The 13,035-nt window shown below is 39.5% G+C and overlaps 1 protein-coding gene and 1 long non-coding RNA gene across 3 annotated transcripts in view; one reads left to right on the top strand and one right to left on the bottom strand.

Annotated features, from left to right (window-relative positions):
* Positions 1 to 13,035, top strand: part of LOC127565172 (uncharacterized) — a 57,194-nt gene that overhangs the window by 25,651 nt on the left and 18,508 nt on the right. The gene's annotated exons all lie outside the window — the stretch shown is intronic.
* LOC117564147 (dynein axonemal intermediate chain 7) lies at positions 3,113 to 11,892 on the bottom strand. Of its 2 annotated transcripts, XM_034242813.2 has the most exons (13): positions 11,108 to 11,892; positions 10,953 to 11,041; positions 10,426 to 10,864; positions 9,640 to 9,800; positions 9,484 to 9,570; positions 9,184 to 9,383; positions 7,653 to 8,012; positions 7,426 to 7,582; positions 5,445 to 6,602; positions 4,716 to 4,837; positions 4,050 to 4,125; positions 3,309 to 3,978; positions 3,113 to 3,195 (listed from the first exon to the last, which is right to left on the bottom strand). In XM_034242813.2, exons 1-12 carry the CDS (start codon positions 11,108 to 11,110, stop codon positions 3,363 to 3,365), a joined length of 3,468 nt encoding a protein of 1,155 aa, XP_034098704.1. In that variant the 5' UTR covers positions 11,111 to 11,892; the 3' UTR covers positions 3,113 to 3,195; positions 3,309 to 3,362. The 2 variants fall into 2 exon arrangements, with proteins under 2 accessions (XP_034098704.1, XP_051858404.1); XM_052002444.1 differs by lacking the exons at positions 3,113 to 3,195; positions 3,309 to 3,978; positions 4,050 to 4,125 and having other exon boundaries at positions 4,775 to 4,837; positions 5,430 to 6,602.

The raw sequence follows: 13,035 nt of genomic DNA, 5'->3' as shown, positions 1-13,035 counted from the left end.
CAATCTCTCATTCTCTCACTCTCTCTCTCTCTCTCTCTCTTTCCCTCTCGTTCGTTTTTCTGGGCTTGTGTGGTTTTATCTTCTGTTTGCTCTCGCTACTGCTGCTGCTGCTGTTGTTGATGTTGTTGTTGCTGCTGTCAATGAGCATGCCCCGAACCGCATAACACAGTTGTGTGGTTGCCTGTTGAGAGCAGGTGGCAGATAGCAGATGGCAGGTGGCAGGCAACTCGCTGTGGGGCTGCGGTTGATTTGCGGCATATACATTTTTGTTTGTTGGCGAAGTGCAAGCTACGTTTCCGTTTCCGTTTTTGACACTTGCACACCCGCAAGCCGCAAACAAAATGAGCCCACAGCATTTTCAACACTGCCGCAGTCAGAAAGCAGCCAAATCATCATCGCAATGATTGCAACAGCAGCCAATAATAACAAGTAAGAATGAACATTCGAGTGTGATCGAATGTGAGATACCCGCCACCACTTTTTTAACAAGCTTTCAAATGTACTTCATAAATATACTAGAATCAGATACTAATATATATCAAAGTATATACCGAAAACAGACCAACATTTAACGAAGATATATCGAAATACTATTACACTGAAAATATACCATAGAATATACAAGCAAAACAGCACGGTATTATCCATAAAATATATTAAATTATTATACCGAAAATATACTGAAATATATTGAAGTCTGTATTTCATATATACTCGTACGTTAAAAATTTAAAATAGAGAACGTAATATACCAGATTGTGAACCAAAGAATATTCCGAAAATATCGTGTTAAATTTGGTATTACTTTTCTCCCTATACTGAAGTCTAATATGTTAAAAATGTACCATGGATAACATAATATACCAAAAAATACTAAAATATACCAAGGCAATATTTGGTATATCGATATAATATTATATTTAAAATATATATCAGACTGTCAACAAAAAAATGTTCCGAAAATACATAAAAAAATACCAACATCTATATTTGGTATATCGTATTATATTTGGTATATATTACTCTTCTCCCTAACGGGTAATATACCGAAAGAAATCTGAAATATACTGAAGTCTGTATTTGATATACACTAATACGGTAAAAAATACTAAAAAATACCAAAGACAATATTTCGTATAACGATATAATATTACATTTAAAATATATAACAGATTGTCAACGAAAGATACTTAATAACATCGGATGGATGGACATGGCTATGTCGTTTCAGCTGTTGTCTCTGATTAGAATATAATTTAAGAGATCGGAGATGCTCCATTGTGCCTTTTGTTACATACTTGTGCTGTATTATAATAATCATAATATACGGAGCTAATTATGAATCAATCAAGCAAATATTTGAAGTTGCCAAGTAGAGTGCTTAATTTGCAAATATTATTAACAAATATTGTCTGACCGCAAAATTGATTTATTGGCAAAAAAAAAAAAAAAAGAAAAAAAAAAGATGTGCAGCTTTTCCAGCTGTGCAATTGACAATAGCTGCTTTTCAATTTTCCGGCTCATTCATACCAGAGAGCTGCAACGAGTATGACATTTTTGCTCATACTCGAGTACTGATTCAGTACTCTGTTTGATTTAATGCGTTTGCTTCGGGTATACGTATTGAACTTTTCGTTTCCAACTCAATGCCGACGAACAAGTTTCAATCACGAGTAATCGGCCCATACATGATTTTTGTATGAATTTCATACATAATGAGCTTACATGCTGGCATTTTCCGCTGCATGTGTGTGTGTGAGAGTCTGCGTTGTAAGCGTGTGTGTGTGTGTGTGTTTGGTATTCAGTATGAAAGTGAATATTATTGCTGCTTTTTGGCTAGTTGAAGCTAAATTGCGAGCTAATTCAGTTTTTGCCTGGCGTTGAATAAAAGGCTGATGCCACGCCCATTAAATAGTTGTACATTTGACCTACACACACACACATGCATACATACTATTTGTGTCATTTTGAGCAGTTGCACAGCTGGTCAGTTGGTTAGCAAAAATAAAAGTTGAAGCCGCTTAGCTGTCGGAGCATAAATTTTGTTAGCAACTCGCCAACAAAAATGCAAAATCGGAAAATATAAAAAAAAATCACAGAACAGAGAAAGAGTCTTATGTGTGCGCGTGTGTGTGTGGATTTGCCTGTGTTGAACTCTGTCTAACATTTGCTTGGCTTTCATTTCATTTTGCATAAATTGTCAAGAGGGCTAAAATACGAGGACTTGGCCAACATTTTTGCCCATGTTGCCATATTTATTTTTATGCTTTAATTGAAAAAGCTCAGCGAGGGTGTACTTTCTTTGTGTGTGTGCCGAGTGTGAGTGTGTATGTGTGTGTGTGTATGTGTGCCAATTGACACTCACTGTTGCAATCAACTTACTGACTTGGGCCCTCGCTCGCTGCTCTCTGTTCGCTCAGCCAACGTGGTCAAGTGCGGAGCAACTGTTGTAAACTTGTTCACAGATTTTTGAGTACTTTCGAATGAATAATTTTAACTGCTGACCCTCTCCCTCTCTCTGTGAGGGGAGACGTCAAAGGGCAGGCAGAGCTGTGCAAATAGTATTTTTGTATGATGTGGTAATAGCTATAATCGAAAGCTGTAAAATAAAGAGCGTTTCAATAACGATTCCGCTGCAAGTGAAAATGTGCTCGAGCTGCAGCCAATCAATCTTTATTAAAATTGCAGTATTTATAGTCTACAGGGATATCTGTAGTAACCGAGTAGAAATGCACACACTCACACACATACACACGCACATTGTACTACAGGATTACGTCTCAATTATTCTGATTGGTTTGCGGTAATATTTATCGATCAGCTTTGCAAGCAAACATTCAAATGAGGCTCTCTAAAATCGAGCAGTTTAATTAGACGCGAGGTACGAATCCATTACAACTTTCTTAACCAAAGAATTCAACAATATTTGCTTGCTGATTAAATAGTTAGTTGTCTTATATTTGAGTAAACACATGCTTAAACATTCATAATGGTTCAAATCAAAATGTATACATATGGGGAAACATCGGTCAAATATACTGAATAAGTTCGTTTGTTCTTTCTGATCAGCAAACTATATCGCAAGACTATCGCACTTATCCAAACTTTATATTTATATCCTAATTTAAATGTATTTCGCAACCTTTATCTTATAATAATCTCATCCTAGTAACACATCCAATTCCAATAGAACAACTAAATTAAAAAGAGAGAGAATGTTAATTTATTAAGTTCTTTTACTTTTCTGAATAGATCATTTTAGTTCGTTCATTTGCGATCAATCTGCGACAATATCGCTCTAATCCTACCTTTATATTGACTTATTTATTTCCTCATCAATATGCAATTCGCACACTTTTCAACTAACACAAACTGAGTGGTCTGATGCCCTTCAGAATGCTGGCCACATTATCCCTGAGTATGGGACTCATCGTGCGTTGCTTCTCCAAGCTCACAGGCTGAGCATGAGCCTGCGAGAGCTGATAGAGATCGGCATAGTATTCCATGCCTGCAATGCCCACCGCATTGAAGCTCGCCGAGACCTCGGTGCAATCAATGATCGAGGTCTTCAGCGGCGTGACGAGCAGAGTGGAATAGTATGGCACTTTTTTGCCCTCGAGCAGCTCTCGAATCAGCAGGACAGCAGTGCGTGAACCCGCCAAGAGGTTCCACCGTGACCAGCTGAAATTATGCGAGAGGGCAAGCGTGGAAATGCAGGCATACGTATGCATCTCCATCACATAGTTCTTCTCGCACGATCCCTCCGTATAGCAGAAGGCATCCTCGTCTGGGAAAATGTCCACAGCTGAGAGAATGAGGGTCGCCTTCAGCTCCGACAGCGAAAGCGTCTTGCCAATCATTTCGGTAATGCCTTGAGTGCTGCCGCCCTGGAAATTGTTGACCGTGTAGCCCGCCTCTGTGATGGTCATGTCCAGGCTGATTAGCGACGCCGTGAAGCTAAAGAGTATTGTGCCGAGGCTGTAAAGTAAAGGTCGAGGAATGCATTACGTTTTCGTCATCCATAAGAGTTTGGATAGAGAGATACTTGCTTTTTCATGTCCGGTCGCAGATCCCAGGTTTGATACGGCATGTTACTATATTTGTTCAGCGCAAAGCCAAAGATGCCTAAGCGGGAAATAAAACGGATAATCGATTAGGACTTGATTATTATATTTAAAAAAGCAGAGGAATTGACTATAAAATGGAGATTTGCTATAAAATTAGTTTAAAATAATGTTAATAGATAAATGCTTCGAATTGTGTATTGCTATACAGTTATGTATTAGACCTGGATTGGAAATGTTAAATTTATCCCAAAAATGAGATATATTTAACAATTATAGATTTAACAACAATACAACTTCAGAAATGAATCCTAGATTTATTTACATTAGCGCATTGAAGAACATGTTGAAAAAATAAACAAGTTTTTAACTGCGTTGACTATTTTAAAAAGAAAACCATTGTAAATCTTGACTAAAACTGCAATAATTCATTACGATTTACAGCAAACAAAATGATCAATTCGTTTAAAAGTTATTGAAATTCTTGTGTTTCCTTGGATTACATTAATAGAAGCTTTTCGAATTAGTTAAAGCAGGTTTGATTAGGGATTTTAAAATCTATGCAGGAAATATTTCTAGTTGAAGTTCTTGTGTTCATAAGGAATAGTTTGATAACAAATTGTAGAGTCAATTAGTTAATGATTCACTCACCCAATCTTCCGGTACGGAACTGTATTGACAACTTGTCCTCATTGAATTTAGTGTCATGGACATCGCGGGTGCTCCACTTGCCCTGCGTGATGGCTGCCGTGCTGCTCATCTTCTGCCTGCGTCTAAAAGGGATATCGAGAGATAGATATAGTCATTGATTTAGATATATAGATACATAGATATATATATATATAGAAATATATGTATAGATATAGATATATATATTGATATAGATATAGATATAGATATAGATATAGATATAGGTATAGGTATAGATATAGATATAGATATAGATATAGATATAGATATAGATATAGATATAGATATAGATATAGATATAGATATAGATATAGATATAGATATAGATATAGATATAGATATAGATATAGTTATAAATATAGATATAGATATAGATATAGTTATAAATATAGATATAGATATAGATATAGATATAGATATAGATATAGATATAGATATATATATAGATATAGATATAGATATAGATATAGATATAGATATAGATATAGATATAGATATAGATATAGTTATAAATATAGATATAGATATAGATATAGATATAGATATAGATATAGATATATATATAGATATAGATATAGATATAGATATAGATATAGATATAGATATAGATATAGATATAGATATAGATAAAGATACACACACATATACATAGATGGATATGGATATAGAAATAACTATTTCGATTCGTACGCTTCACTGTCACAACTATCGTTGTTGCTGTTGCTGTTGTGACTGAGTCCCTGCTGCAGTGTGGCACCCGCCGAAGAATCATTGCCGGCGCCACCATCGAGCAGCTCCAGAATGCTGTCATCGTCGTCATCATCATCGTCATCGTCGCTGCTGTCTTGGCTGCCAGCTGACTTCGATGTCGACTCCGGCTCCGATTGTCCAGGCAGCTGCGAGTCACGCACAAACGAGATGCCAGTGTAGTAGGCAAAGGCGGCAACCGCTGTCGCTGGCTGGAGCACCTCTTGGAGCTCCTGGCTCAGCGGACGCATGTCCTCGGGCAGCTCCTCGGTGACGTCGTGCTGCGAACCGCTGGGCGAGAGTTGCTCGGAGATTTGCTGCAGCAACTCCTCCTGCTGTTCGCGTGGCAATTGCAAATGCCACAGACGATCCATGTCCTCGATCAGCTGCGAGAACAAGTAGCACGAGCTCGACGTTATCGGCGGCGGACGCGCTTGGCTGCGAAACTTGAGCAGCTTGTCAAAGCAGAGCGGCGGAAAGAGTTCCGCGGGTTCATTGGTGTCCAGGAATTCGTCGCCAATGCCACGCTGGCAATCACTTTGTGCCGCACTTTGTGATGTGGCCATCGCAGCTGCTGCTGCTGCGGCTGCTGTCACCTGAGCCACGTTGCCCAGTCGCACGTGCGCTTGCCGAGCGAGGAACATCACTTGACGCTGCGGCTGGCCGCTGCTCGATTGTGGTGTCGTCTGCTCGAGGCGCACACAAAAGCCTTGCGGCAGTCGCGGCACCACAAAATCCTTCACCAGCCCATAGAGATCCACATTGCTGGGTATTGCGCGCAGATCAAAGTCGCCAATCTCGTATAGCTTCTGGGCGCCGCCTTGTGCGCCAGCCAAATCGGACTTTTGGGAGCGCAGCTTGGCCGGACCGCGTGGCGAGCTCTTCAGCGGACTGGGCTGTGCGTTTGTCGAGAGCGGTGTGGCCTCTGTGGGCGTGGCAGTTGTCTCTGCCACAGCGCCACTTGCTGCTGCTGCATCAGTTGCTGCTGCTCCAACTGAAGCTGGTTTGACGCCATCCGCCAGCTGCGATTCAAGCGTCTCGGTATGCGTCTCCCAGCGACAGGCGATGGGTGGCTCAAACCAAATGACAGAGTCAGGCAATCTGCAGTTAAAGTCGAGAATGGACAATTAAGATTACATCGAATTACACATCTTGCCAAATTTCATTTGAATATCCAAGCTTGATTTCATTTTCAACAACATTTAATCTAAACATCACTTGAAAGTCAAACTTCGTTAAACTTCGTTAGCAGATAAAGAAGTACAAAAACAAGACCACGAACTTAAGAATCGATTAATTGATAGCTCGGGTTTGCTTACACTTTTCTTATGCAGAGTAAAACTAAAAGAAATCTTCAGCTTGAGAACTTTGTGTTCTTCAAAACATGCTCGACATAAAATTGTAATCTAATAATGTTGTTTCAACAACATTTCAATCTTTATTCAACCTTTTAACATTGAAACAAAACTCGTTTTAAGATAAAAAATTTAATTTTCCTGACACTTTTCTTACACAGAGTGAAAATCGAAGTTCGAAAAATTGAAATAAAAATCATGAGCTTCAGAATTTTGCGATCATAAAAACAAACGCCCAAAATATGATTTGAATCTATTAAAGTTGTTGAAACAAGATCTCAATCTTCATTAAATGTTTTGACATGAAAATAAAATTGTTGTAAGATACAGATTCTTGTTTGATTTAAGATTTTTCGTTGTGGGTTCAATAACTTCAACATTTTTCCAAAGAAACATTTGTAATCATGGCAGAAATTTAATCTTGATTCGGAAATGAGTCTCCCACATTCAATTTTGGCATGTTTTCAATACGATTCACTATTTAAAGAGCGTTGTTTTTTATTCTGCACTTGTATCAACTTATTCAATGATCGTTTCAAAACTCCGCTACTAGTTTTCTCTGTACTTACTGGAGAGTAACCAATGCCAGCTTGTCCAGCGCCGCCTCAATCATGCGCATCTCAGCCTCAATTTCCTCGGGCAGACGCCGCACACCGGGCAGCACTGGAGGCGGAGGATGATAGGTCTGATAGTATTCCTTGTGCATCAGACTGTTTGCGGCCGCAACTGCAATGAGAGTAGAGCGTCAATCAATGCTCAGTCAGAGTTCATTCATTCATGCTTGCTTGCCACACACTGGTGCGTATAAAGGAGCGTGCGTTGAGCTGTTTATCCTGCTGCGGCGTCTCGAGGAAATCAATGCAATAGACGCCGCCAATGATGCGATATTTGCGCAGATTCACATCCGTCTCCAGCATGCCATAGGCCTCGGGTCCGATGGCTCGACGCCGCGCCTTGTTCAGCTCATCCTCGTATTGAGCGTAGAGTTTGTCCACATCGTAGCTGCGCTCCTTGGGCGGCAGCGAGCTCGCCGAGTGCTGCTCCTGGGTGAGCTGCTCCAGCTCCGATAATGGTATCTCTCGTGCGCACTCGTCCAGCATCGATTGGAGTATCTCTTTGCGTTTGCGCCACTCCCTCTTCGTTTGTCGCAGAATCGCTGTGGAATAGCAGAACAGTACAAATGTGGCGAGCGACATTTTAAGAGTTGTATTAATAGAGTGATAAACAAGTTTGAATTTAACAAGTGAGAAAGCTGAGTCATCCGCTATCTATTTTCAACAAAATCATATTCTATAACAATACAAAATATATACCGAACGCTAGGTTTGATATTTCGGTATACTAATACATTTAAAATATATGTACCATAGAGTACAAAACACATCAGATAGTCAATTAAAGAAACTTAATAGCATCAGCATTCGTAACTCATTCAAAGGTTAAGTATGCCAAAAACAACTGCGAAACTAAAATTAGCACCAATTTTTCAACTTTTTCGTGGTAATCAAAAAACTAAAGGTTCTTGTAATACATATTCCGAAAACAATTGTTTTTATATAGAATTTAGATATTTTTTAATATTAAACAAAGTTAAATTACATAATCCTAATTTAACTTTGTTACGTTAAAAAATAAAAATAAGGTGGTTTATAGTGAATTTATTTAGCAGAAAAGATATTGAAAGTTATGCTATATTTAATTTCGCAGCTGTATTCAAAATCTGAGTAAAGCAAGCTAAATATATTAAATCATTTTTCTACAAAACAAAAGCAAAACTGTTTAATGACGTACTATTGTAAAATTAAATTAAATTAAACATTTTTATAGGTAGCTTTTGTTGTTAATCCTATAACTAGCAGTAAGTTGTTTTCCAAAAAATATTTTTCCTTTGTATTTTTAATTCGACAATTATTCCGTATTGTTGTTGAACTGTTTAATTTAGTGAACTCTTTTTAGGGAAATAAGTTTTGATAGTGCTGTTATTTGAATGTGTGCAGCTTCATTTATTAATGCAATAGTATAAAAAAGTTGTTAAATCGGTTGAATAATTTTGTACTATGTATTTTCCAAACATAGAAACTACCTCTTCAAATGTTGAAATTAAAATGCAGAATAGAAACTTTGTAAAATGTTGAAATTTCCAAAAATCATTAAAGTGCACATACAAAGTTTTTAGTTTGCTTTTAACTTGATGGCAAAAATGTTGTTGATTTTATCGTTGTTGTTGTTGTTGTTGTTATAAATAAGATGGCTAAACAAGTTGAGCAGCTAAAGTAGTACGATAAGTACGAGTGTGTAGCAAATGTTTTTGGTGATGGAAAACTTACTGGCATTTTCGGAGCGTGCATGGCGCAGCTGGAAGCTGCTGCAATAGTCGCTGAAGTGGTCGTAATTGAGCCAAAGACCACGCAGTGCCGAGCTCTGCAGGCGCACAGTGGGTGGCAGTGAGATGTTCATCTCGATGGTGGGAAAATCGATCTCATTGTGGGCCGATTGTTCGCCAATGCGCGCCTTGGGATTAACAGCACTGTTGTTGTGTGTCCGTGTGTGTGTGCGGGTGTGTGTGGCATAAAGAAGGGAAAATTAGTTAAAGGCGATTAGGCGATTAATTGGGTTTCGTTGCGCACATTTGGGCATCCTTGGAGAAGGTCCAGATGAAGCTCTGAAACACATCGGAGCTGTATATGTGCTTCGAGACGCCAGGCCTATCGATTCTGCAAAGCGAATAGAAATTGTGATTGAGGAGAAGATTGAGAAGAGGGAGGCATACACGATGAACTTACTCCATGTCACGTTCAATGTGCGACATTGTCTTGTGGGTGAACTCGTCGAGGTGCTGTTTGAGAAACACACGCATCTCAGTCTTCAACTTGGCCAAATCAATGGCAATGTGTGCCGAACGCTCTTTGGTGTACAGCAGCGACTCGTCCAGCTCGTTGAGTATCTGAGTGTAAGAATCGAAAGTTCAAGTTAAACGCCGACTCGCTTATAGGCCTCAATAATGGCCGTTAAGTATTACGTATTACGTTATGCTGTTAATTATTTGAGAGTGGGAAGTTAAAGTTTAATAAATGCTAGCTCGTTGAGTATCTGTAAGATGTAAAATTTAAGCGCCAACTCACTTAGCTGCAACTTATTGCGGCTAAAAAGTAGAGAGACGCTAAAGGGAGCAAACACATTTTGCTGTAATTCTTTCGCTGTGATTTTAGAAGAAAGTATTGAGACAAGAGAATTGTGGAATGTTTACGCAGATGCTATAAGTGTGGAAAGTTAAACGCTAACTCCCTTAACGGCATCAAGAAAAAATGTAATAAGAAAGACATTAAGCTTCCATTTTAGCTAATTTAGTATATGAGTGCAAAGTTAAAGATAAAGTGGCTATTATAAGTGGTATTGTTAAGCGAGATATGAATTCAGGTGCAGGTTTCATTTTAGATGAAATTAAATCATCAATACAGGTGTAAGTGTAGCCGTTAAGTGTGATATGAATGAATCTAAGCATCAGGGTAACTCTTCATTCTGTATGGCCGTTATGTGTAAGCGTGGCCATTAAGCGAAAATGCACTTACGCCTAGAACTTCCTTAATGCGCTGTGCATAGACATCGCCCAGGTTGCCCTGCTGCTGACGCAGCGACGCACGTGTCAGATCCGAGACGTGGGCATCCTGGGTGAGGAGTGTCCGTTCATCGGTGCGCAGCAGCCAATTGCGTGCCTCGCTCTGGCGCCGGGCGATGTCCGCATGCCATTGATGAATGTATTTGCGCAAATCGCTGGCACTTGCCGCATTTGGCAGCCCATTGCATCGCATAAACTTATCCCAATCGCGCTCGTGTCGTTCTCCAGCCTTGATGGCCTCGATGGTGGTGTGAACGGCGTCAAAGAAACGCATGCTATCCTTGAGCTGGCCACGACGAAAGCGATTCTCGGTCACCTCCTGTTGCTGACGATGCTTGGCCTGTTCCATTTCCAGCTTCTTGCGCTGACGCGCCTCCTCGAGCTTCTTTAGTCTGTGAGGCAATAAAGCGAATATGGTGCATTTTAGTTTTAGTTTTATGCACATATTTTTTATTGATTCACATTCACATTCACACTCACTTCTCCTTCTCCATTTCGATGCGCAGCATCTCGGCCTGTTCGGCCTCGAGGCGTGCCTTCTCCTTTTTGGAGAGCTTCTTCTTGGGTGGCTGCAAGTGAATTGCATTATTTATTTAAATACGATTTAATGACGCGTTCTTTTTGCAAACACTAACCATGCTGGTCGCGACTGTACTTCCGTCTCTGTTTCCGTTTCCGCTACCGCTTCAGTTTCCGTTGTTGCCAATTGCCAATTGCCAATTGCCGTTTGGCTGCAACTTTCTCTGCACTTTCCAGTTGGCCATCTGGCCAACCGGGCCGAACCACCTGGCATTTATTGATCCAACGCAAAGCGCGCAGCTATGGCTACAACTTGTCGTTCTTTCATGTTATTCTAGTTCTCATTGCTGCCGTTGTTGTTGTTGTTGTTGCTAAGCTTTGGACAGTCGCCTGGCTCCAACTTTAATCCCTTTGCTAACGGTCTCCTGGGCACCACAAAACATCAGTTTCAGCTACAGCCTCGTCGGACGCAGCGGCATCAGCTTTTGGCTCTGGTTGCCTGGCTGGCAACCTCGACAACCTGGACAGGACAGGACAGGACAACACGCCATGGCAGTGGCGTCCCATAATTAAATATTCCATGGAAGCTTAGCGCCCACCAAAAATTTTTCACTTGCTTTCACCTCCCCAGGGTGCGCCCGGGCAGCAGCATGGATAGGATGGCAACGGGGGCACGCAGGGGGGCAGGCGGGCAGCTATAACTTGTGGTTAGTCTGCTGGTCACGAGGCGTCGTTGTATTTTGCACCTTGTGCCCTTGCGGCCAATGCTGCTTCGGGGATCAACGTGAAAGCTTTCATAGTTTTTTTCTCTGCTTTCCTACTTCCTTTCGTTCACTCGTGCTCTCAGTCTTGCTTGTGTTGTTGTTGTTGTTGTCCCACTGCGACACATCGAAGGTGTGATAGCCCCTTGCCACGCCCATGCTCACGTGTACGCCTACTTCAAGACACGAAATTCGAATGTTAAAGCTGTTTGTAGTGATGACAAAATATGATGACACTAATCGATTATTCAACTTAACGATGAGCTTAAGCCGTACGATTATATCGTACGTATAATCGATTAATTAAATGATTTGATGATCAATCAGCAATTTTTGATATTTTTAAAGAAATTATTAATATTAATATTAATAATTTGTAAATATTTATAAGTTTTGTATTTATTCAGTGCTGGATCAAAGACTATAACATGTTCTCATGTTTTCTTATTTGCCTTGTTTTCAGTAGAAATCATCTATGAAAAATATCCCTTTGTTGTCAGTAGCTAATACTCTATTTAGAGTGGGTTGCAGTGTTGCCAAAGTTTGTTAAGAAAAAAAAGCTGTTTTTGACGGGAAGAACGATGCAAAAAAGCTGAAAAATTATAAAAAAAAAAGCTGTAAAAAAAGCTGATTTTTCAATTCATTGGATTCTCTATATTTTTCTGATAGTCACAAGGTGAGCGCACGAAATCGGTTATATTGAAACATATGTATAGAATTTGTACAGCAGCTGTACAATATTTGGAGACTTTTATTAAAACTATCCTGATTCTCCTCATTTTTATTGTCATATGTTCATCCAGTTTCCATCATTTTTAGGAATTTATTCGGATGGTTATATCTATAGCAGCATTTCTCAAGTCTGCGCAAGCCATAACTGTAAATGCATGATTTAGAATAAAATGTATTTTCATTTTAAGTAGAAAACAACGAGTCTTTAAAGTATTTAACGACTAGGTTTCCTAAATGATCCAAACTGTCACCCGTGTCGTCCCGATATTTTTGTTTAAAGTCTTTTGACATTTTTTTTTAAAACAATCAAAACACAGTGAACTGAAGATCAGTTCACTTTTGTCTTTAGAGACGCTACGACTTATCGCCAATTCTTAAATTGACGTGTTCTTTGAGATTGCTTTACAACACTATACAATCGATTTGTCACTAAAAATGTTGGCAAGCATCGACAGAACAGCTATAGTAAATATTGTTCCATAATTTTGGGCAAATAGAAAAAAAATCTAAAAAAAGCATTTAAGTAAAAAAAAAGCCAGAATTCCCGCTGC

This window comes from Drosophila albomicans, chromosome X (genome assembly GCF_009650485.2).
Source record: "Drosophila albomicans strain 15112-1751.03 chromosome X, ASM965048v2, whole genome shotgun sequence".
NCBI classification, from domain to species: domain Eukaryota; kingdom Metazoa; phylum Arthropoda; class Insecta; order Diptera; family Drosophilidae; genus Drosophila; species Drosophila albomicans.
The sequence above is the reverse complement of the archived record's forward strand: the minus strand, read 5'-3'. Positions and strand labels throughout refer to the sequence as shown.